The sequence below is a fragment of the Aotus nancymaae genome, unplaced genomic scaffold (assembly GCF_030222135.1).
Source record: "Aotus nancymaae isolate 86718 unplaced genomic scaffold, 86718_ANA_hifiasm-v0.15.2.pri h1tg000030l, whole genome shotgun sequence".
NCBI classification, from domain to species: domain Eukaryota; kingdom Metazoa; phylum Chordata; class Mammalia; order Primates; family Aotidae; genus Aotus; species Aotus nancymaae.
The window spans coordinates 30,932,489-30,955,291 of NW_026988443.1; the positions used below are offsets into that span (position 1 = coordinate 30,932,489).

General features: G+C 35.3%; 1 protein-coding gene across 2 annotated transcripts in view; it reads left to right on the plus strand.

Moving 5' to 3' along the window:
• Positions 1-22,803, plus strand: part of CNTNAP4 (contactin associated protein family member 4) — a 283,179-nt gene that overhangs the window by 241,812 nt on the left and 18,564 nt on the right. For both annotated transcript variants that reach the window (XM_021672603.2, XM_012437518.2), the window contains 6 exons: positions 1,212-1,382; positions 2,124-2,342; positions 15,133-15,372; positions 17,715-17,939; positions 19,323-19,456; positions 20,265-20,352. In XM_021672603.2, the coding sequence (XP_021528278.2) occupies positions 1,212-1,382; positions 2,124-2,342; positions 15,133-15,372; positions 17,715-17,939; positions 19,323-19,456; positions 20,265-20,352 (1,077 nt within the window). The remainder of the gene's footprint in view (positions 1-1,211; positions 1,383-2,123; positions 2,343-15,132; positions 15,373-17,714; positions 17,940-19,322; positions 19,457-20,264; positions 20,353-22,803) is intronic.

Below are 22,803 nucleotides of genomic sequence, written 5' to 3' on the forward strand. Positions count from 1 at the left end.
ACAGTATTTTTTCAAAAGGAAAGTTGTAGATATCAAAAAAAGTGAGAAAGTGAAGATAAGTTGTATTTGGGCAGCAATGATAATTGACTTTATAGTCTACATTTTTTTCAGATCTTTTAATTTATATCCCAACCTTTTGAACATTTTCTGCCTATTTTGAGCCTTCGTAAGCATTTCGAGGACACTTATCATTTGTCATTTATCCACTTCGTTCTTTTTTTTAAATTATACTTTAAGTTCTGGGGTACATGTGCAGAATGTGCAGGTTTGTTATATAGGTGTACATGTGCCATGGTGGTTTGCTGCATCTATAACCCTGTCATCTACCTTAGGTATTTCTCCTAATGTTAGCTGTGCCCAATTCCCCCATCCCCTGCTATTCCTCCCCTAGTCCCCTACCACCCGGCCCCCTGACAGGCCCTGGTGTGTGATGTTCCCCTCCCTGTGTCCATGTATTCTCATTGTTCAGTACCCACTTAGGAGTGAGAACATGTGGTATTTGGTTTTCTGTTCTTGTGTGAGTTTACTGAGAATGATGCTTTCCAGCTTCATCCATGTCCCTGCAAAGGACATCCACTTCCTTTGCAGGGACATTCTTATTGGCAAAGTAAGAGATAATTTTGAAGAAAAAGAGCATTTTCATGAGAATGTCAGCTTGGACAGAGTAAGTTGTATGTTGGTTTGTAATTAGACAAGACTATTTAGAATGCCAGTCTCAGTTTAGACAATCACAAGACCCATTAAGGAAAACAGTTTATGTAACTCTGTGAAGTATGTGTATTAGAAGTGTTAGAATAAAAAATACTGTAAGCTTCTTGAGGGTTTTTGTTTGAAACAGGTGTTTAAAATTTCAAGTTAAAAAAGATTGTGTATTTATCAATATTTGGCAGGTCGTATAATATCAGTTTATTGGAGGATATAGTACTGAGGCTGAGGATATTTGTCCCATATAAAAGATAACATTCAGGCCATTTCTGTAATAATCATTCTTACATTCTACTGGAAAAAAATCTAGGATGTTAATCCCTATAAAATCTCTTATGCTTATGTCTTGTATACTACATAGTTGATAGAAAAAAGCAAGTTTGTATAAATAAGTAACATTTTTAATAGCAAAAATGCTAAAAATAGAAAATGTAATTGCATTCATTTTATTTTTGAATTTGTTTTCTTTTTGAATTCTTTTTCTTCTTTTTTTCCCCACAAAACAGGATCATTTTGGAATTCAGCTTCCTTTGATACTGAGGCTTCATATCTTCATTTTCCTACTTTTCACGGAGAACTTAGCGCTGACGTGTCTTTCTTTTTTAAGACAACAGCTTCATCCGGGGTATTTTTAGAGAACTTGGGGATTACTGATTTTATACGAATAGAGCTTCGCTGTAAGTCTCCTTTTCCAGAGAAGTGTTTGAGATTGTGTCGTTTAGTAGTAAATCTTTTAAGTGATTTTTAAACTACTCATATGTCTACTTTATCATCTGACTCTTCATTATGCCCCTTTGAAAAAACTCAATGATATTAACTTACCCTTTTCGTAAGAATATAATGTGATACTTAACATGTGATAATTTGGGAAAGTAATTAGTAGTTTCTTATAACAATTTAAAAGCAGTTTTAATTTCAGTTAATTAAAACTAAAAAGCAATTTTTTAGTCAATTCCAAATTACTTAAATCAACCACTCGTTTTGATATACTCCTAAGCTGCTATTATCTGAATATCAAATGTGTATAGAATGCCTTTGGAATTATATAAACTTTGAATTACTGTAACAATTATTTTTACATACAATGCCAGTTGCTATTAGCTTCCTTGCTTTGGATAAATAGCTTTACTTCTTATCGTTAGCAAAACTTAACTCTGAGGAGAAATATCTTAGAATATCATTGATTTTTTTTTCAAAAATATGAATGTATTTAACTCTCTCATGTCACATCAGAAGACCTAGTTCTGTGCCAGTGTCATGAGTTTCCAACAATAGCATTCAAACCATGCTGTGTTTGTTATCTTTCTATTTAGTGATTGCTGATTGCTATGCTCTGGTGCTTATTCCTAAGTGTATTGGAGACTCAACACTCTACCACATGAACTCACTAGAACAATCTTTATGTGTAATATTTCCAGCTCCGACAGTAGTGACTTTTTCATTTGATGTGGGGAATGGGCCTTTTGAAATCTCAGTGCAGTCACCCACCCACTTCAACGACAACCAGTGGCACCATGTGAGAGTTGAAAGGAACATGAAGGAGGCATCCATTCAAGTGGATCAGCTCACACCAGAGACACAGCCCGCCCCAGCCGATGGCCATGTCCTCCTACAGCTCAACAGTCAACTCTTCGTGGGTAAGTTCTCTTTTTAAGCAATCATTCAGTTGTATGATATATGCTCAGAAATGGGCCAAGATATAATAATACCAACTATAGAAACAAGAATAATAACAACAAAGAGCAATAACAAATCACCATTGATTAAGAAACTGTATTCCAGACTTGGCCAAATGCTTCATTTTTGCCTCATAACCAACCTGTGGAATGGGTGTTGTCTATATTTTACAGATGAGATAGCTGAGCTTCCAGGGTTGACTTGCCTACAGAACGATTCAGATTTCTGCTTAACTAATTCCTATTTGCATATCTGTATTATTATTCTTTTTTTTGAGACAGAGTCTTGCTCTGTTGCTAAGACTGAAGTAAAATAGTGCTATCTTGGCTCACTGCAACCTCCTCCCCCAGGGTTCTAGCAATTCTTTTACCTCAGCCTCCGAAGTAGCTGGAATTACAGGTGCCTACCACCATGCCCAGCTAATTTTTTTTTGTATTTTTAGTAGAGATAGGGTTTTGCCATGTTGACCAGGTTGGTCTTGAACTCCTGACCTCAGATAGTCTACCCACTTCGGCCTCCCAAAGTGCTAGGATTACAGGTGTGAGCCGCCCGCCGTTCCCTGCCTTACCTGCATTCTTAACATTTCAGGTTATATGATTGGTTTCAGCTTGTTTATTTATTACATTAGTGTTTTACTATGATATCAGGAATGTTTATCTCTGTTCTCAGAATTGCTGAGGAAACCTCCTTGTAATTCCAGTTGATGCCAAACAATGGACACTCCCCCACCCCACAAACACCACATGGAAAACAGGCCAGTAGCAAAAAAAAGAAAACACACACACACACACACACACACACACACACAAATGCAGACACACAGTGTGTATAGAATTCCTGGTTTGATATTTTCACCAGTTCCTCTGCTATTTTACCTCATTTTGTCCATTTTTCTTTATTTCCTAAATCCATTCATGTGGCATTTATAGATTTGATAGTGGAATCCTCCTAGATGTGTTCGTTTTACTTTGCATCTTTGCTAATTCGTTTGTAGAAATTATAGACCATGAATTACCTCTTACTCGATCACTTCTTGTATATTTTAATATAAACAAGAACATAAAAGCACTATAAAGCATGATAAATGATAAAGTGTTAGAAATTGTGCTTCAAGGTTAGATACAGTGTAATCCTACCACTTTTGGAGACCAAGATAGGAAGATTGCTTGGGGCCAGGAGTTTGAGATCAGCCTGGGAAACACAGCAATACCCCATCTCTACAAAAAGTAAAAAGTTAAAAAATTTAGTCAAGCACGGTGGCACACCCTGTAATCCCAGGATTTGAGAAGCTGAGGTGGGAGGATGGTTGAGCCCAGTAATTGGAGGCTGTAGTGAGTTGTGATCAGGCCACTGAACTCCATCCTGGGTAACAGAGGGAGCCCCTGTCTCAGCAACAACAACAACAACAACAAATAAATAATTTTTCAAGCATTCTCAAGACTTATACCTTTCAAGAAAATTGATCAGATCCCCATTATACCTTTTATTTCTTAACAGTCTGATCTTATTAACCTTCTCTCACTGGAGAGGATGAAGCTTATTTGCAACATATTTGAGGAAGACGTATTTGGGATTACTAATATAGTTGTATACTTAATATTTTGATCATTTATTACTTCCTTTACTCAAATATTTAATGCATAGCTTCTGTAAGTAAGGCACGGTAATAGACAATCTAATCATGACCTTGTGACCACTTGACTGACTGACTTAAGGGTATGAAGATAATAATATATTAGCAGAAATATATAACTTTTAATAACATACTAGAAACTCAGGAAATTGACAAAGCTATTTCTTGAATTACAAAAAAATGAGAGACGGCCACAACAAAAGGTATGGCAATTTAAAATCTGTCAGTAGCTAGGAAATAGCCTTACTATTCTTGGAAATTGAGAGGCTGAAATAGTCCTCGAATTTTTCAGTGAAATATGCTGCAGTTTGCCTCTGGATGACCTTTCACTCTTGGTATGAATTTCAGCTTTATGAGATGGAGTCACTATATGTTATGTCCTATAGAAATCCTCACCTAAACTTGATTTCAGAAAGTTATAATGAAGCACTAGTATGACATCAGAAAACTGCTTGAAAACAGACTTTAGTCTTTTAGCATTAATCATGTGATATAATTTTAATAAGGACACAGAAAGGGGAACATCACACACCAAGGCCTGTGGGGTGGGAGGCTAGGGGAGGAATAACAGGAGGTGGGGGGATTGGGAAAGGATAGCATTAGAAGAAATACCTACTGTAGATGATGGGGCGATGGATGCAGCAAACCACCACTATGGCACGTACATACAAATGTAACAAACCTGCACGATCTGTACATGTACCCCAGAACTTAAAGTATCATAATAATAATAAAAAATAAGGATGAATTTCATCTTCATGGAGGCAGTTGGTTAGGCCTTTGACCTCACTATATGTGTTGAAATGTAAGGATGGGTGTTATTCCAAAGTTTTATAAAAAGAACTCTTGATTATATTTAAGTCAAAGTCATTGAAAATTAAAAAGGCAAGGCAAAACTAATATTTTTGAATAAAGGTTACATACACTATTAATAAAAATCTGTTTATACAATTTCCTCCTTCCTGTTCACAGACAACTGTGAGTAAGTTGACATGATTTAGTGTGGAGATACTAAGGGAAGGGCTTATAAAAAAGAAAAAAAACCTTTTGGGTAGAGAAAATCATTGGCAATTAAAATACCACATGAGGGGCTTGGTTTTATCTTCACCTCCACCATATATATATACACACACACACACATAAAATATTATAAAATATAATTACATATAAACTATATAACTATACTTTGTATAGTTTATACATATATAAATATATAACTTGTATATTTAGATATAGTTTATATATAGTTATATATATATATATCACCATATGTATGTATCCACACATGTACACGTGTGTGCAGACACATATACATATATAAATTTTCACAGTGTTAAATGCCATAAAGTAAAAAGCATAGCATGAAATCAGACAGTGATTTGCATTGGGGACTTCTGTTTCAAGTAGGGTGGTCAGTGCAGTCCTCTCGGGAGTCCTCTCTGGAGACGTCAGCAGAGTCCTAATTTGAGTAGAGGCCAGATGAAGCAGAAGAGAGAATGTTGTGAACAACTGAAGGAGGAGAATTCCAGGCCGTGGGATCATGCTTAAAGTGGTAGGAATAAGCTTTAGGGATTCAAGGAACAAGGGAAAGACAACGTGGCTGGAGAGAATCAGTGTTAGGGAAATTATGATGGGAAACAAGATTGAGGTATATATTGGACCTTGTAGGGCCATCGTGAGGACTATGGATTTTACTCTGAGGGATCAGAGGAATGACATAATTTAATTTAGATTTTCCAATCTGTCTCTTACTACTCGGAGGGCTATGGATGGAGGAAATAAAGGGCAGGCAGGCTATCCCAGGGGCCCCTCTGAGAGATAATGGTGATGCAGGCTAATGTAGAGATGTTGAAATTTAGAGGCATGCAACTTGCTAATAAATTGGTCACTGATGTCAGTGTTTTACTATTTGTGATAATACGCTTGGGGATGAAATGCTTCTTTGTAGGTCTCTGGGTTTCTCACATCATTTCCAAGTTTTTATTTTTATTTATTTATTTATGAATGAAACAGTATCTCACTATGTCATTCAAGTTGGAGTGCGGAGATGTGCTCGCTGCTCACTGCATCCTTGATCTCCTGGGCTTAAGGAATCCTCACACTTTAGCCTCCCATGTCGCGTTCACCACACATACATGCCACCACGCTCAGCTAATTTTTGTATTTTTTGTAGAAACAGGGTTTTGCTCTGTTGCCTAGGCTGGTCTCAAACTCTTGGGCTCAAGTGCTCTACTCACCTCAGCCTCCTAAAGTGCTAGGATTACAGGTGTGAGGCACCAGTAAGTTTTAAACACCAGCCTAGTTGTAAATTTCACCTGAAATTAGCTTTTCTTGTTTGTTCCCTTCATCTTAATTCATAGCAGTGATTAAAGCTATTTCCTGGCTACACAATCCAGATTCTATACCACAAGCCATAAGCTTTCAAGGCTGCAGAGAGTCTCTGGTCCTTCACAGGCCACAGAAAATATTTCACCTACATGCTCCCTTTAAATGAGATGTACCTGCTCCATAATCACACTCTCACAGTAAATTGGTTTTCTTTATTTATAGATTTTGTTCCAGCACATGTCATATGTAGAAGGACCCTTCTCCCATTGCCTCACATATTAATACCTTGAAATACGTTAGGGTTAAGTCTTGTTCTATTTTCAGAGCTTGCGACTCCATGGATGACTGGTAGTCTCTACTTCAATGCAATATAATTGATTTTCTGGTTACAGTTTTAAAGGGTAATTTAATTCCCCTTACTTGCAAGTTCAAGAATTTAATTTGTGATTCATCCGTCCATCTTAAAGATAATTATAGCGAATCAGCATTTTCAGTGTGCATAATGACTATCCTTTCCATTTGGGTATGGGGCAAATGAATGAGGTAAATGTGATTCCGAAAAGTAAGTACAGTTTTCAGCATGATTTTATTCTTCTAATAAAAATGTTTTAGATACAGAGATGGATGGTAATAATAATAATGTTTGAACAAGTTTAGAGATTAAATGTACAACATGAGGACTATAGTTAATAAAATTGTATGGTATTTGAGATTTTTGTTAAATATAGTAGATTTGTCACAAAACAGTAACTATGTCAGACTATAGCTATGTTCATTTGCTTTACTGCAGCAACCATTTTACTCCCTCTATGTTTCCCACAACATCATGTTGTAAACTTCAAATATACACAATAAAATTTGTTTTTAAAAAATGAATAAATTACATGGAAACACAATTTTTATAAATAGGACAAGACTGAAAGACTGTTAGTGTTACACAGTCTGAGATAGATGATGTTGCTATTCAGCATTAAGTAGCTTCTGTTAAAAATGCACCTTCTTATTGGTAAACAAATTTAGTAGAATCCTATTGTGGTATATTTCAAATAACAGTTATTTTAAAATATAAATATGAAATGTAAGAAATTTCAATAACATGTAAATATATTAATTTGAGATACTATGTTTAACACTTTACCTGCAAATAAAATGTGTAGCTATTTGGATATATGATAATTTTGATTTAAATTATATTCTCCATCTTACTAACTGGGTTTATGTTGATAATATTTATTAGTATTAAATTTTTTGAGATTAACTTTTTTAAAAATTTGAGATGAGTCTATCTGTCTGTCACCCACCCTGGAGTACAGTGGCATGATCATGGCTTGCTGCAACTTCTGCTTCCCAGGCTCAGGTGATCCTCCTGCCTCAGCTTCCAGAACAGCTGGGACCACAGGCATATACCACCACACCAGGCTATTTTTTGTATTTTTTTGTAGAGACACAGTCTCCCTATGTTGCTCAGGCTGGTCCTCCCGCCTTGGCCTCCCAAAATGCTGGGATTACATGTGTGAGCCACTACGCCTCACCTGGAGATTAATTAGCATTGTCAGCAGTCTCTCAGAAATGGCTGTTGCAATGAGATCATGTGAAGGAATCCAATGTATTTACTCCATTGCTTCTTCACTGTCTCTACTGAAGACTAATCGTAAAGTATGTTCACATCTGAGAGTGAAACTCTGAGGAAAGATTAATGCTTTCATTTCTGAGAAAAATCAGTAAAAATAAATAGAAAGCATTTTTTAAAAATGTGATCCAGTTGGGCAGCAGTTATATATGATAATTGAAATAGGAATAAGGAAATGATAAATGGATTTTCAGAGATCTAGCTAGCATTAGCCTACACCTGAGCAATACAAAACAGAAGGCTTTTGAACACTCCCTGACATTTCAAATATTAGAACAATTAGCTTCAACTAGTCTAAACTGTAGGATGTGATGCAAAGTAAAGGAAGAATAAAATAATGCACAAAATCCTTGTATGAATAAGTGATAAGAATTACCATCAGCCTAATGTAATACATTAGACACAATGAGGACCAATACAGTAAACATCTTCCCTTCTCCAAATAATTCCAGCCACCACATCTCATTGCTTTTTATAATAAAATAGATTCACCTGTTTGTAGCCCATCTTTCTCCATTCTTATTCTTAGTTGCGACGTTAGGTCTTTACTGTCCGTGTGTGTGTTTCTGTGATTTATGCCTATCTTAAATAGTTCTATTCAGAACTACCTTTCGTTGTCCTTAAAAAAATGTTTCAGGACCTAATTCTAATCAGTGTATTGAACACTTGCCCTTGACTTGCTAACACTGAGGACTTAGCATCCAGTCACTGCTGTTATAGTAGACTCACAAACATTCTCCAGCCACAGAAATGATGGAGAGAAAACAATCAATCATATTTTAAGCTGAAATGTGACAGTGGTCATTTTCTATTTTGGCTTGTAAACTCAGCATTTTCGTAGAAGCTTCTTAAATTAGCCTTGAATTGATTTTCATTTAACTGGCTCTGCAATTTTTGTTTCCAGTCTCAATTATTTTACTGACAGGTTTTTAAACTGGGCTAGCTTTATTTCAGTGCTTTGTGACTCGAACCTGGAGGAGAAGTTAGGACCCCTGACATAGTCAGAAGTCATTTGCTTTGCATATGAATTGCATTGGATATATAAATATTTGTCGACTGTTTAGAGTGAACAGTTTCTAAAAGCCACATGCAAAGGTTAATGTTGAGCTCTAAACATATTGAAGCTCTGAAACCATAGTGATCAGTCTTAGCTCTCGTGTGTGTGTGTGTGTGTGTGTGTGTGCGTGCGCGTAAACATGTGTGTATTTTTGTGATTTCACCTAGGAGTGAAATTTCTAGGTCATAGCATATGCACAGGAAATACTGCCATATCTCTATTCGCTATTAGATAGCTTCCTTTATAAAGTGGCTGTTCAGATCTGTTGCCCGTTTTCTACAAGGTTGTCTTCTTTTTTAAAAAAATTCATAAGCATTCTTTATATATTTCAGATGAATCCTTTTCATATAAATTTATTGCAGGATCTTTGACCTCTCTGTGAGTTGATTGTGCTTTCATATTGTTAATAGTTTCCTTGGATGAACAGAAGTTCTTAATTATAATGCGTTCCAGATTTTTTTAATTTTGTTTTTTAATTTGCTAAAATATAGTTAGCATATAAGAATATCAAGCAGACTTATGTTTGAATTTAGTACAATAATGGTCACATTTCTCTTTAATGTAATAAAATAATTTATCTTAATTATGACTTTTCCCCTCCTTGAGGTATCTTTTTAATAATGCGCCTAAGAAGCCCCCACTGTACCTTTCTTTTTTTGTTTTTTTGTTTTTTGTTTTTTTTTTTTTGAGATGGAGTCTCACTGTGTTGCCCAGGCTGGAGTGCAATGGCATGATCTCAGCTTACTGTAACTTCCGCCTCCCGGGTTCAAGCAATTCATCCTGCTTCGGCTTCCAGAGTAGCTGGGATTACAGGCACCTGCCACCCACACCTGGCTAATATTTGTAGTTTTTGGTAGAGATGGGGTTTTACCATGCTGGCCAGGCTGTTCTTGAACTCCTGACCTCAGATGATCAGCCCACCTTGGCCTCCCAAAGTGCTGGGATTACAGGTGTGAGCCACTGGGCTCAGCCCAGTGTACTTTTCTGTGTCCAGTAGGTAAATCTTAGTGATAATTGACTGAAGTCAGAATTCAGATGTGATGTTTGGGGACAAGAGAATGTGATTATTCATCAGTCAAAAACAGTTTATTTCTTTGAAATAGGCTTTAGCTTGCTCAAACTAGAGAGCTGCTCTGGCTTCAACATGTGAGAAGTCTAAATAGATTCATTCTTTCTGCTGCTACTGCTACTGGGGCACATTTTCACCACTGACTTTGGTTCAGGGAAAAGTGACTGAATTTTCTGCCCATGACACTGTTACTTACAAGAGCTGGCTCTTTGAACCATAATAGTTATTTGAACAAGAGGAAGAATAGTCCTCTTCCTCCTCTCCTTTCCAGGACTTTGCTTAATGAAGAACAGTGCATGACAAACTTACAGCTGGACTTCCAGATTCCCTGCCTTCTATGTTAACCAACACCACTATTTCTGCAAGGAGAGGTCTTCCTCCAGTATGCAGACAGTGCTCAAAGTCCAGTGCTTGACATACAGAAGACAGCTTTTCCCCTTCAATCCCCTGACTTGGTCCTGGGCCCAGCCTGCATGCCCTATCACTTTCCTGCCCCAAGTTAATTGGTGATTGGAGCTTTGCCTTACTTCCTTTGCCATAGTTCCAAGGTCAGAGAGTATCCTTGTACTCTGCCAGGCAAATTTCTATAGCTTTGAATTTTGAAGAGAAGGTTGAGGATCTTGATTTCTTTATTTCTGTAAGGCCCCTGGGTGAGTTATGCAGTTGTTCCCAATTAATTCTCGATAATATTCACGCACAGCACGTGAATAATTTGCCATTAAAAATGTAAAGTGTAATCTCAAAGGTCTTCCTGCCACAAAACTAGTGGAAAATTGGCATAAGAAAGATCTAGCTCCTACTCCATGACAATAACATCTGTCACTTATAGTAATTTCCTGATAATAATGAACATGAGGAAAGGGTTGCTGCTGGGTCTCTGCTCAGCACACGACAAATAATTTAGATGCAAGACCTCAGTAGCATTACATAAGTGGACAGGTTCAGTTATTCTCAATAAACGTGGAAAGGTTAGGCATTTGTTTCACAAGATACTTAGTGTTTGTGAAGTCCTGAAATTCATTATATCTGATATAGCATGGCAGGTAAATTGATAGAAAATTAATTGGAAGACAGTTCCAAATGTAATAGCTCAGTGGAAGCATCCAGAATCAATTAACCAAAGTGAAACTCATTTTCATTGGACACACTCTAACCCTGAAAAGGCACTGGAATGTTTAATTAAGCTTTCAAGCCCAATCCTATTTACATTAGGCATGTTTTTCAGAATAGTTACATCTGAAAATAAAGTTATTAACTTGAAACCTAATGGTAAAGGCAGAATTCTAAATACATGTATGACACAGTGATTTGCGTCTAGACATTATGTTTTCGGTCACTTAAAATGTAGCTTAAAACTATTTGGTTAGGTAAATAACTCTCTGAAAGTAGAGAATTAAGATGTCCTGTTTATAAAGCTGCATGCTGATTTTCTTCTCTTACAAATATTATTTAAGTGTGTATCTCTCACATACATACATAGATTTTTCTCCTGCTATTCATCCCACCCTCTGACTTTCTTCTTTACTGTATATCTATTTTTGTTATCTTGTAGTAATCTTGTGTTTCCCCATCTAAACTTATTACTAGAGCTTTTTGACAGCAAGATTGATTTCATATAGTTTCATACCTTCAGTGCCCAGAAAGAGCTGCTAAATAAAACTTGGTGCACTGAGGTGCTATTCAATCCAAAGATGATCTGAGGCATACAGGAAAATGGAAAAGTCTTCTTCTTTTACCACATAGTGGTGTGAAGTGAAAAGAAGCTTACTTGGAATGAAAGGCTATTTATGTCCAAATCCTACCCCTGCTTTTAACTAAATGTGTTTATTCTAATATTTCCTTGGATGGACCCATGGACCAATCTTTGAAATTCTTTATGCCTCTAGTTTCCCATCATCCAAAACAAACTAAACAAACACAAAAAATGCAGTTAGAACAGTTGGAAATAGACTTTAGCCAGTCATTGGACCCCAAGTTATTTAGTTATGTTGTTACTGGCAGAATGAGATAAGCCCCTGAGTTAGGGAGACTGTGTATGTTTCAGAGCAGCAAATATATAACAATGTGATTTAATGTTACTGTTTACTATGGACTGTATACTATGATTTAATGTAAATTAAAGTAAATTAAATACACCAGGAATACACCTTTAATTCAGAGTTCACAGCATGTGGCCCCCTGCAAAAAGTTCCTGTGCCAAAGTGAAAACCAAAATGTTAGCTGCCTTATCCAGGGAAGAAATATCCAAGAAGGATCCCAAAAGAATCTTGGCCAGAGAGTTTTGGCCCTGGGAGCTCACTGAGTTGAGTCAACAGAGTGGAAGAATAGGGAAGTGTGAAGATAAAGGAGTAGCAGCTCTGGTGTGGAAGAAAAAGAAAAATCTTGGGCATAAGGGCAGAAGAGAGACTTCAAGAATGGCAAGGTCTTCAAAAAACTACAAATAGAAGTACCATATGATCCAACAATCTCACTAATGGGCATTTATCCAAAGAAAAGAAAATCAGTTGAAAAGACTCTGTACCTTTAGGTTTATTGCAACATTGTTGACAATAGCCAAGATGTAGACTCAACCCAGGTGTCCAATAACAAATGAATGGGTAAAAAGCGGCATGTATATATATGTCATAGAATACAATTCAGCCATAAAAAAGAACGAAATCCTGTCACTTGCAGCAACATGGATAGAACTGAAGGACATATGTTAGCTGAAATAAACCAGGAACAGAAAGTTAAACACGGCGTTATCTCACTCATATAAGAAAGCTTAGGAAAGGATGATCTCATAGAAATAAAAAGTAGAACAGAGGCTACTAGAAGATGGGGAGGGTAGAGGGAAGGGGCACGGAGAGAGATTTGTCAAAGGATACACAATTACAGCTAGATAGAAGGAAAAAGTTATAGTGTTCTGTGCCACTGTAGGGTGACTATAGTTTACAATAATATGTAGTTTCAAATAGCTAGGAAGATATTGAATGTTCCCAACACTAAAAAATGATAAATATTTGAGATGGTGGAGATGCTAATTACTCTGATCTGATCACTACACATTATACGTATCACAACATCACTATGTACGCCATAAATATGAGTAACTATTGTGTGTCTAATAATTTTTAAAACAGAGCTACAAAAAAGAATGAACAATTCAATTGGGCACCCATGTTATAAAAACTAAGAAAAAATGGCAGAAGATTGAGTAAATGTAAACATAGGAAAAATTAAACAATAATATTTTCAGGCATTCTGAAACACTGTGATGAAATTAACTCCATCCTACCATGATTACATATGACAATGGCAATAAGTTGACACTGTCTAGATTTATAAACAGATTTATACATAGGAAGAATGGCAACACCCTTAAAACCTTGGCATCCTTCATTGAGGAGAAACAAATCATGTAAACTGAAACAATTTGAATAGACATTTAAATACAACAATTTGGATATAGTTATATCTATGAATCTGAATTCTGAATAGTGTTAATGCTCCAAAGTCCAGAATTTTCAGGAATTGTTTGAGGTTCCTTTTCATAGTTTTTCATTATTTGCAAATATATAATTAATTAAATTTGGGCCTTAGTCTCAGAGACCCAAGCATCTCTGTGGGGCAGAAGGGGCCCCCTCTTTACCCTTGAAGCACTATGCCCACATATCCCACTTTTATGTATAATGTGGTTTAACAAATGAGTGAATGAATGGATTTCATAGTTATAACACAGAAATTATCTGTCTAGCACTGTTCTTTGTGTTGGAGATACAGTACCAATTGCAGTAGCCCTTGTTGAATGAAGGCTAGATTAAGGAGCTACCTAAGTGATTTGGAAGAGAACGAAGTCAACATGTTTTAGGAAAAGAGAATTTATATGTAAAGAGTATGTACAAGGTCTTGGTGATGAGACAGCATCATTTATCCAAAGATGGAGCTTCTTTTTAAAGGTCTCACAACCATCTGATGCCTCTCATTAGAGTTACCAGGTTATTTAGATTAGGGTACTATTTTACCACTTCAAGTTCTGAGCATTAACTTAGGATATTCCTGGACACAAATTTATGTATGAGTCCACCCAGGGCTTACAATCCTGTCAGGATAGTGTTTATAGAATGATGTTCTAGTGATCATCTGAATTAGAATCTCCTGCAAGCCTTGTTAACGCTTAAGATTCACAACCCTATTTTGGGATCACAGACCAGTATTTCTTGGGGCAAGCTACTGAGTCCATTTATTAGAAGCTCTCCATGTGATTATGTATTATCCCTATTAAAGTTTGAGAATCTCTACCTTAGAATAATGGGGTCTGATTCCAACCAAACATTGTAGACCTATTAAGGGTGACTTGATAAGTACATATGGTTATATATTCAATAAATGTTACATCACTTATTTCTGTATTGATTCCCTTTTGCAATTTTGTTAAAAATCTTTCCAAGCATAAAACAATGAACACTAGACTAACCTTTAGAGAAACAATTGCTGGGAAATATGTCAGACAAAAACAAATAATTTGACTTTCAATTACCGTCTTTTCAATGAATGGATAGCAACCAAAGGACCATGTCAATGCACCATCAGAAGATCTTGAGCTTCCTTCATAATTCTTAGAAAAATAAAACTGTACCAGAATCAAGATTGGGTTTAAATATGAAGGATGAACCATATTTACCCAGCAATAAATTAAAATTTATTGAACTTATTAAAATTCCCAGATAGTAGTTTCTACATTAAAATAGCAATACATGTCACTGTTACTTTGAATAAGAGTATAGTATGACCTTTATTTTATTCCTCAGGTTAAAGATCACAAAATATTTTTTAGAAAAAATATGTAACGTGTTTAACTTAAAAAAATGAATTAAAGTTTTATCTTTCTTGGAGTCTGTATTTGGAGCCATGAATTGTGTTTCCATAATTATATTTGCTCATCTTTTTTTTTTTTTTTCTCTGTTCTCTGTAAGGCCTCGGTTTTGTTTGGTCTTTAAATCCTGAATAAAACACCTAGGAACATGTTTCCATTTGCAGTATTTCCCTTTTAGGTGGAACGGCCACCAGACAGAGAGGCTTTCTGGGCTGCATTCGGTCTCTGCAGTTGAATGGGATGACCTTGGATTTGGAAGAAAGAGCCCAGGTGACTCCAGAAGTGCAGCCAGGTTGTAGGGGACATTGCAGCAGCTATGGGAAGTTATGCCGCAATGGAGGGAAGTGCAGAGAAAGGCCCATTGGGTTCTTTTGTGACTGCACTTTCTCTGCATACACAGGGCCATTCTGCTCAAATGGTAAGTGTGGCATGGAAGACTGTAGCAGAAAAGTGTATTCAGTGTGACTCAAATGTCTGGCAGTTCTGTCCTTTGCAGCTATTTGAAAGAAAAAAAATTTCAGTTTCTGAATTTTTTTGGCAAAGCGTCTATTGAATGTAAAGAATAGGTAAAAGATCCTGGTGTTGAGACAGTATCACGTATTCAAAGATGAAGCCCATCATATTTCATTACTTAAATATTTGACTCATTTCTGAAAAACTAGTGTTTGTTAATGATAAATCTATTGTCACCTTATGTGTTTTAAAGTGTTCAATCTGCTTTTTTCCACCTAATGTTTATGTTCTTAAATCATTTGGTTGTTAACAACCTGCCTCTTGGGTCAGTTCCTTATTTTAAAATTATTTAAAGCATTACCTTTTTTTTTTGAGACAGTCTTACTCTGTCACTGTCACCCAGGCTGGAGTGCAGTGGCGTGATCTTGGACCACTGCAGCCTCTACTTCCCAGGTTCAAGCGATTCTCCTGCCTCAGCCTCCCAAGTAGCTGGAATTACAGGAGCCCACCACTACACCTGGCTAGTTTTCGTATTTTTCATAGAGATGGGGTTTCACCATGTTGCCCAGGCTGGTCTCAAATTCCTGACCTCAAGTGATCCGCCGGCCTGAGCCTACCAAAGTGCAGGGATGAAAGACTGTAAATGTTAACTGTGCCTGGCCCTGTTACTATTATTTTTGTTGAAGATATTCAACAAAGCAAGGATATTTAAGAATCATTGTTTTTTATTTTTATTTGTGTGAGTTTTTAGACAAACAAGTTTTTTCAGTTTTTTTCTGAGTTTTCCAGAAATGTAAGCAATGTACTATTAAATGTCGATATGTTACATAAATAGACACATTTATACATTAATCATACATTTTGTTGTATGATGTTGAATATCTGCTGGTAAAATAAAATAGCAGAGTACTTTTCAGCTTCTCATTCTCTGATATGCATCATGGAAGAAGGAAAGAACAATTGTGGGATTAAGCGTTCTGGACAGACTTCTATGAATATATAAACATTTATTATTCTTTCATAGTTCCTCATAGAAGACTGATAACAATTTTACTTCAGTTACTTTATTTAAAGTGTCTCTTGGCTATTGAACGTTTTCCTGAAGGAGGCTGACAAAACTTGGCTCCAAATTGAAACAACTGCTGACTTACAAAGAAAGCATGGGGATGAGTTAATACAAAGTTGGCCAAATGCACTTTTCAAGACATCTGCTTTTCTCAGGAATAATCTATAATTTACAAATGAACTTGTGATCATAAGCATATACTGCTGGTACCATGCTAGGACACTTTTCATCTTTAAAGTGATAATTAAGACCACTTATTTAAAATAACCTGTCTTCATTTTCTGGATGTAAATAATTTCCAGTTCATCTTGGTAAGTGCAACCAGAAATGTTACTCTATATGAACGTATTATATTGAATATAAAATATACATTATAGATAATAAAATAATGAAACCAACAAATAAAAACGCCTAAAATGTCAAGGGAGTCATTACTGCATGATCCAGTAAGCATCATCTACAACTTGTATGTAGTAACCAGCCCTTTTTTTAGTAATGGAGAGAAGCAGATTCAAGGATTTAAAACTAGTTATTTCTCCTACCATCCTCTTCATTTTCAAACATATATATTTGGTGTGTGTGTGAGAGAGAGAGAAAGGAGAGAGAATTTGGGATATTAATCCCATACAAGAAAAATACTACACTTTTGTAAAATGATTTAAAAGAGGTTGGTTGGTTCTGTTTGTTGATCCTTTTTATCCCTCTCATGTTAATACTAGACTTAACTTTCTTTTTATAGTGTATAATAACTATGAGAAAACGTTTAGACATAAAGGAAAATTTCTGCCTGTCGGTCCTGGGAAAGAAGAGAGTCTCTCAAACGTCCTTCGTTCCTATTTTGTAGCTAGGATACCCTAGTCTTCTTTTAAGATACACTTCATTTAAGACTAGTGTGTACTATCTACAAAATAATAGATGGGACTTGAATTTTAAATAAAAAAGTAGATGATCAAGGAGATAGAAGACAAGCCTGGTTTGTGTTTAAACTCAGAGAAGAAAGCATTTAACTTTCAACTGTAAAATTATACTAGTGCATTAATTATATGTCATTTTAACAGAAAGCCATTTCGAAGATCGTTATGAAAGCTCTATTAATTTACTTTATTATTCAATTCTAGTTTGGGGTTGTTTCTTCTTTCTATGCAATTTATTATTTAAAGCAACTAAAATATCAATTATTTTAACCAAAACAGGATCCTTGTACTTAAACATTTTAACCAAAAATATACATGTTATTTCAGAGATTTCTGCATATTTTGGATCTGGCTCATCCGTGATATACAATTTTCAAGAAAATTATCTTTTAAGTAAAAACTCCAGCTCCCACGCTGCTTCATTTCATGGTGATATGAAGCTGAGCCGAGAAATGATCAAATTTAGTTTCCGAACAACACGAACACCAAGCTTGCTGCTTTTTGTGAGCTCCTTTTACAAAGAATACCTTTCCATTATCATTGCCAAAAATGGTGAGTTCTTTTTAGATGAGAGAAAATTACATTAGAACACTAGCTCTGTAATATGGATCTTTCTTGTGTTCTTGCTTCTCAAGCTACAAAAAGAAAAACAGAGTGTGCCTGTTTTTTGTATTTACATTTTTAGTACTATCCTATAAGTCTAATCTAAAAGGATTATTTAAAATGATTAAGAAGCCTTTATCTCTTTATAATTTTGATAATTTTACATATGCAGTGTATTTTTATTTATATAAAATGCTTGTTATATTTTATTACTGTAGAAGTTCCTTGATTATTCCATATGAATATCAATATTTGTTTTGTAGTCCATTTTGAAATCGGGTGTCTTGTTGCACATAAGTATTTCCTGCAAATCAAAGCAAAGAAACATTGAGGGAGTGTTAATAAACCAGCATAATGGATAAGAAGATGTCCACAAGATGACCTTTTAGTTGTACTTTTAGTCAAAAAATTGTCATGGAAAAAACAATAGTATATCCATGCAGTATTAAGGACGTGTTTATTAGGAAATGTGTTTCCTACAGAAAACCATTGACTGCTGTTTTTCTGTTTTCCGTATATGGATTAAAGGTAAAACTTTTGGAAATAAATTCTCTTGTTAAGGAATGTAAACATACAAACATGACTATATCATTTCAACTAATTCAAGTATATCCCAAGGGTACTGAACACCAAAGTAAAAATAACATTATTCCTTAAGTGTATTTATCCTTACTGTGCATTTTGAGCTTAACTTTTATTATATATTAGGGCATTTTCTTTGTTAAATGGAAACATATCCAGTGAAATAAATTAATTGACATCTCTGCAGGCAATTAAATGAGTAGTACTGATTCTGATGGTAAATTTGGCTTAAAACCATTCATCTGACCATTATTTCATTTCAAAGTGTATGATCATGACCTCTTGGGTGTATTTCTTATCTTTAGTAAAATTACATTTTGTCTTTAATAATTTCATTAATTGTTGTATTTCTGGAGTGTGAGATATATTTTCTGAAGATTATAAAAACAGAATATTGCAATATTAAACAATGGTTTGGCATTTGAGAAACAGTTAATATTATTTTTTAAGTGAGAGGCTAGTGCAGAGATTTGCATATTCTTAATCTGAGTTGATTTTTAGAGAAGTAAATTAAAGATTTGCAGGAAAGATAGTCCTTATGAGCAACATACTTGGTTGTGATTTTGAAAATATAGTACTGCAGTTTCACTTGGAAATGGACTCCTCTCCTAGAGATTATGATAAGAAGGTATCTTCCAATGTTTCCCTCAAAATGACTAACTAACAACAAAAATGTGACTCTGATTTTTAAGTAAGCCATTCTCACAGTACAATTTTTACTAAAAATATCACTATTTTCCCCCACTTTAGGAAGTTTACAGATCAGGTACAAGCTAAATAGATATCAAGAGCCTGATGTTGTTAACTTTGATTTTAAAAACATGGCTGATGGACAACTGCACCACATAGTGATTAACAGAGAAGAAGGAGTGGTCTTTATAGAGGTAATACAGTAAGTTCAGCAGAAGCAATCATTGTAATGACTCTCTAGCATGAAGGATCTCAAGCAGAAATTTGATAATGAGCACAAGAAGCAGAGACATTCTCAGTGGTCTTCTTTTCTAGGTAATAGGCCATCAAATGTAGTCAGAATCTTTTTAAGCAATACAATTTTTTTCATTATATTATTAATATTAGATAGTTAAAATGCCAATCTTTTCTAACTTGTTTCTGCTCAGAAAGAAAATGATGTCATAGTGTACTACTGCTAGGACCATTGCTACGCTAATGAAACCAGTTTACTTTAGATAAATGCAGTAATAAATCTATCAGAAAACAATGATTGTAATATCAGAATAATTTTTGTTAGTGATATGAGTCACAGCAAAGAAAGTGGAATTATTCATGGAGCCAGTTTTTGAAGAAAAGTGCTAATAATGTTTTGGTATCCTACACAGGATGGCTTAGCTGCCTACCTCAAATAAAAATACCAAGTAAAAGTGTTAAGGTGAAAAATAGCCTTTTGTATCTTTTTGTTGGCTTCATCAATTTTGGATTTCTTATATAGTGGAGAAAAATAAAATGATATAAGGGGATAGAAGGTGGGGTGCACTGGTATCTGTGGGTAGTATAGAAATAACATAGAAAAACCTGAGTAGTTACATTTTTAAAGTTCGTGTTTTTTTCCTCAATGTTTGCGGCCATGCTAACAACTACCTAATATATCTTTTTCTCTTGTCTTCCTTTGCTTCCTGTCTCCTCAACAAAATGCCATCCATTTGAATGTTTTTATCTCGTGTAATAATTTTGTAGATTGACGATAATACAAGGAGAGAAGCTCACCTGGCATCAGGCACAGAATTCAGTGCAGTCAAATCTCTGGTACTGGGCAGGATTTTAGGTAAGTAAAAGAAACCACCTTTCCTCTAAACATGTATCAGAAAAGTCGTATTACACACACACAGGCACACACACGGACTTCATCATGCCAGAGGAAATCGCTTGCCTATTTTGATGATGAAGTAAGTGATAATCAAGGCAGAGGTATATGCAGCCATGAAGAGGGTCTTCCCACAGGATGAGAAAACATCTTTCTTTGATGGTAACGTCACCTGGTCTCTTTCGTGCCTCAATACAGCATGGTGAAATATGATATTCTCACATTTCAAAAATATTAAATAATAAAAAGTAGCAAAGTATATATTGATCAGGTGCCAAATATACAAACTTTCCTCTGATGGCAAAACTAAGATTAGTTCTGAAAAATGGAAGAAGAATGCAATTGCATTTCTTCTCGTTAGTTAATATGCTTCAGGTTATGATTTGGATTCTATTTGACTTGCTATAGTGTTGCCCTTGGCAGTCACGTTTGCTCAGATGCAATCTAAATGCCTTATAATTCTTATTTATTTCTATCAATTACCTTTAATTACAGCACTGGAGTAGAAGTGTAATGTTGCCATTTTAAGATCAGAATACGTTTGCATTTTTTTACACTTGCCAACAAGGACTAAATTGAAAAGTAAATTTTAATAGATATTTTCTTTTCAGCTATACATAAATCATTAAGAGTATTGCAGTTTCACCTTATTTGTCGGGGAGGGGACTTCTTGTAGCCTAATTTTTATTCCTAATCTGGTATTTGACACTAGTCTGAAATATTTTGTCCAAGATTGTAAATGGAATTTTGTTTTTTGACCTTTGCAGTTATTTGTACCTCAATTAATCATTCCTTATGTTCCCTGTACCTAATCTCAGAATCTTGAGAATGTTTGATTAAACCCATAGGTGAATGATCAAAATATTGGCCCTTGAGAAGGTTAATAGTTCAGCAAATAAATATTTATAGGCTTTCAAGTACTATGATGAGCACCAAGATTATGTGTTCTTATTCTCTAAACAAACAGGGGAAATACTGTGAATTGTAATGTTCTTCCACTATCTATTGTGGACACAAAAAAATATGTGCAAAGTACTTCTTAGATATTTGGAAGCTTAACTGAAAAATTCCAAGGGAGTCTCCAGTGTTATTATATAAATCCAACTATTTAAGACTGACATGTGTATCATTTACTCTAAGAATACACTTCTAACCGATAACATATTAGCATGAAATGATTCCACTTTATTCTGTAGCTTTAAAGTTGATTCAAATCTTGCCCCCTGATGTATAATTAACAGATAAGACAATGTGTACTCTTAAGTCTGAGCACATGAGTATTAGCTTTAGACTAAACTTCAGATGCAAAACCATGGCTAGGCTCTCCCTTTGTTAAAAACAAAAGAGAATGTATTTAGTTATTTCATATTTAGTATTGGGAAATATTTATAGCTATTTCAGACCACTCTAGAGGTAAGGACACTAGTGTCTAGGAGACTATCCAGCTCTGAGTATGTCACTAGCTCTGCCTATTTACCTTTGGATATGTAATTAAGGTATTTCTGAACATTATTTTTTAAATAACCTTAGAGGGTCTTATTCCATTAATAGCTATGGCACAGCTTAGGAAGCCACAGAGAATTGTAAAAATCTAAACAAACAAGCAGCAACAAAAACAAAGCCTCAACTGTCTTAACTGTGGGACCCATCTGCTTCCCTGTGGATTTCAGCCTTGGGGGAGGTATGTTGCGGGTATCTGGGGAAGGGATGAGAACCCCAGAGAGACTCAGGATGAGGCAAAGATGCAGGGATTATAGGATGGAACATCAACCTCTGCAATGAGGCAGTCTGTCTGAAAACATCTTTGCTGAACATTAGGCTCATGGAAGACTCAGCTCCTTATTCTGTCCTCACTTAAGCCTACCTTTGCACATAACTATTGTCATTCACAGAATTAAAAATATGTGCAACTATGATTTGGAAGACTCCTCATCCCCCAAACTCTACGTTAGTATAGCAGATGACATTAATGAGTGGAATCATAAGCTAATACTACATTCACAGATGTCAAGAAGAAATATTAGGTAGGTTTTCTGTGCAAGATATTATACCACTTTGAGTAGAAATACATTTAATATGTTGTAAAACAATTGGAAAGTTGATTTGCATCCTATAAGGAGGATTGTATTAACCAAACAGGAGAATAACATTCAACAGATGAATGCTCATTTTCTTTTTTGTAAATGAATAAGGGAGATTCCTATTGAATTAAAGATGTTAAGGCTTTTACTCAAGAGTTACATATTATTCAGATATGCGTATCAATATGCTAAAAAGTAAAAGTCCAAATTGAGCAATGAACTTTATGGTCTAAGTCAACTCACTCTCCTAAAAGTACAAGTGATAATTTATTTAGCATATGCCTAAGGTATGGATCCTGACTAGGGACTGATCATTTGTAATTCAAAAAAA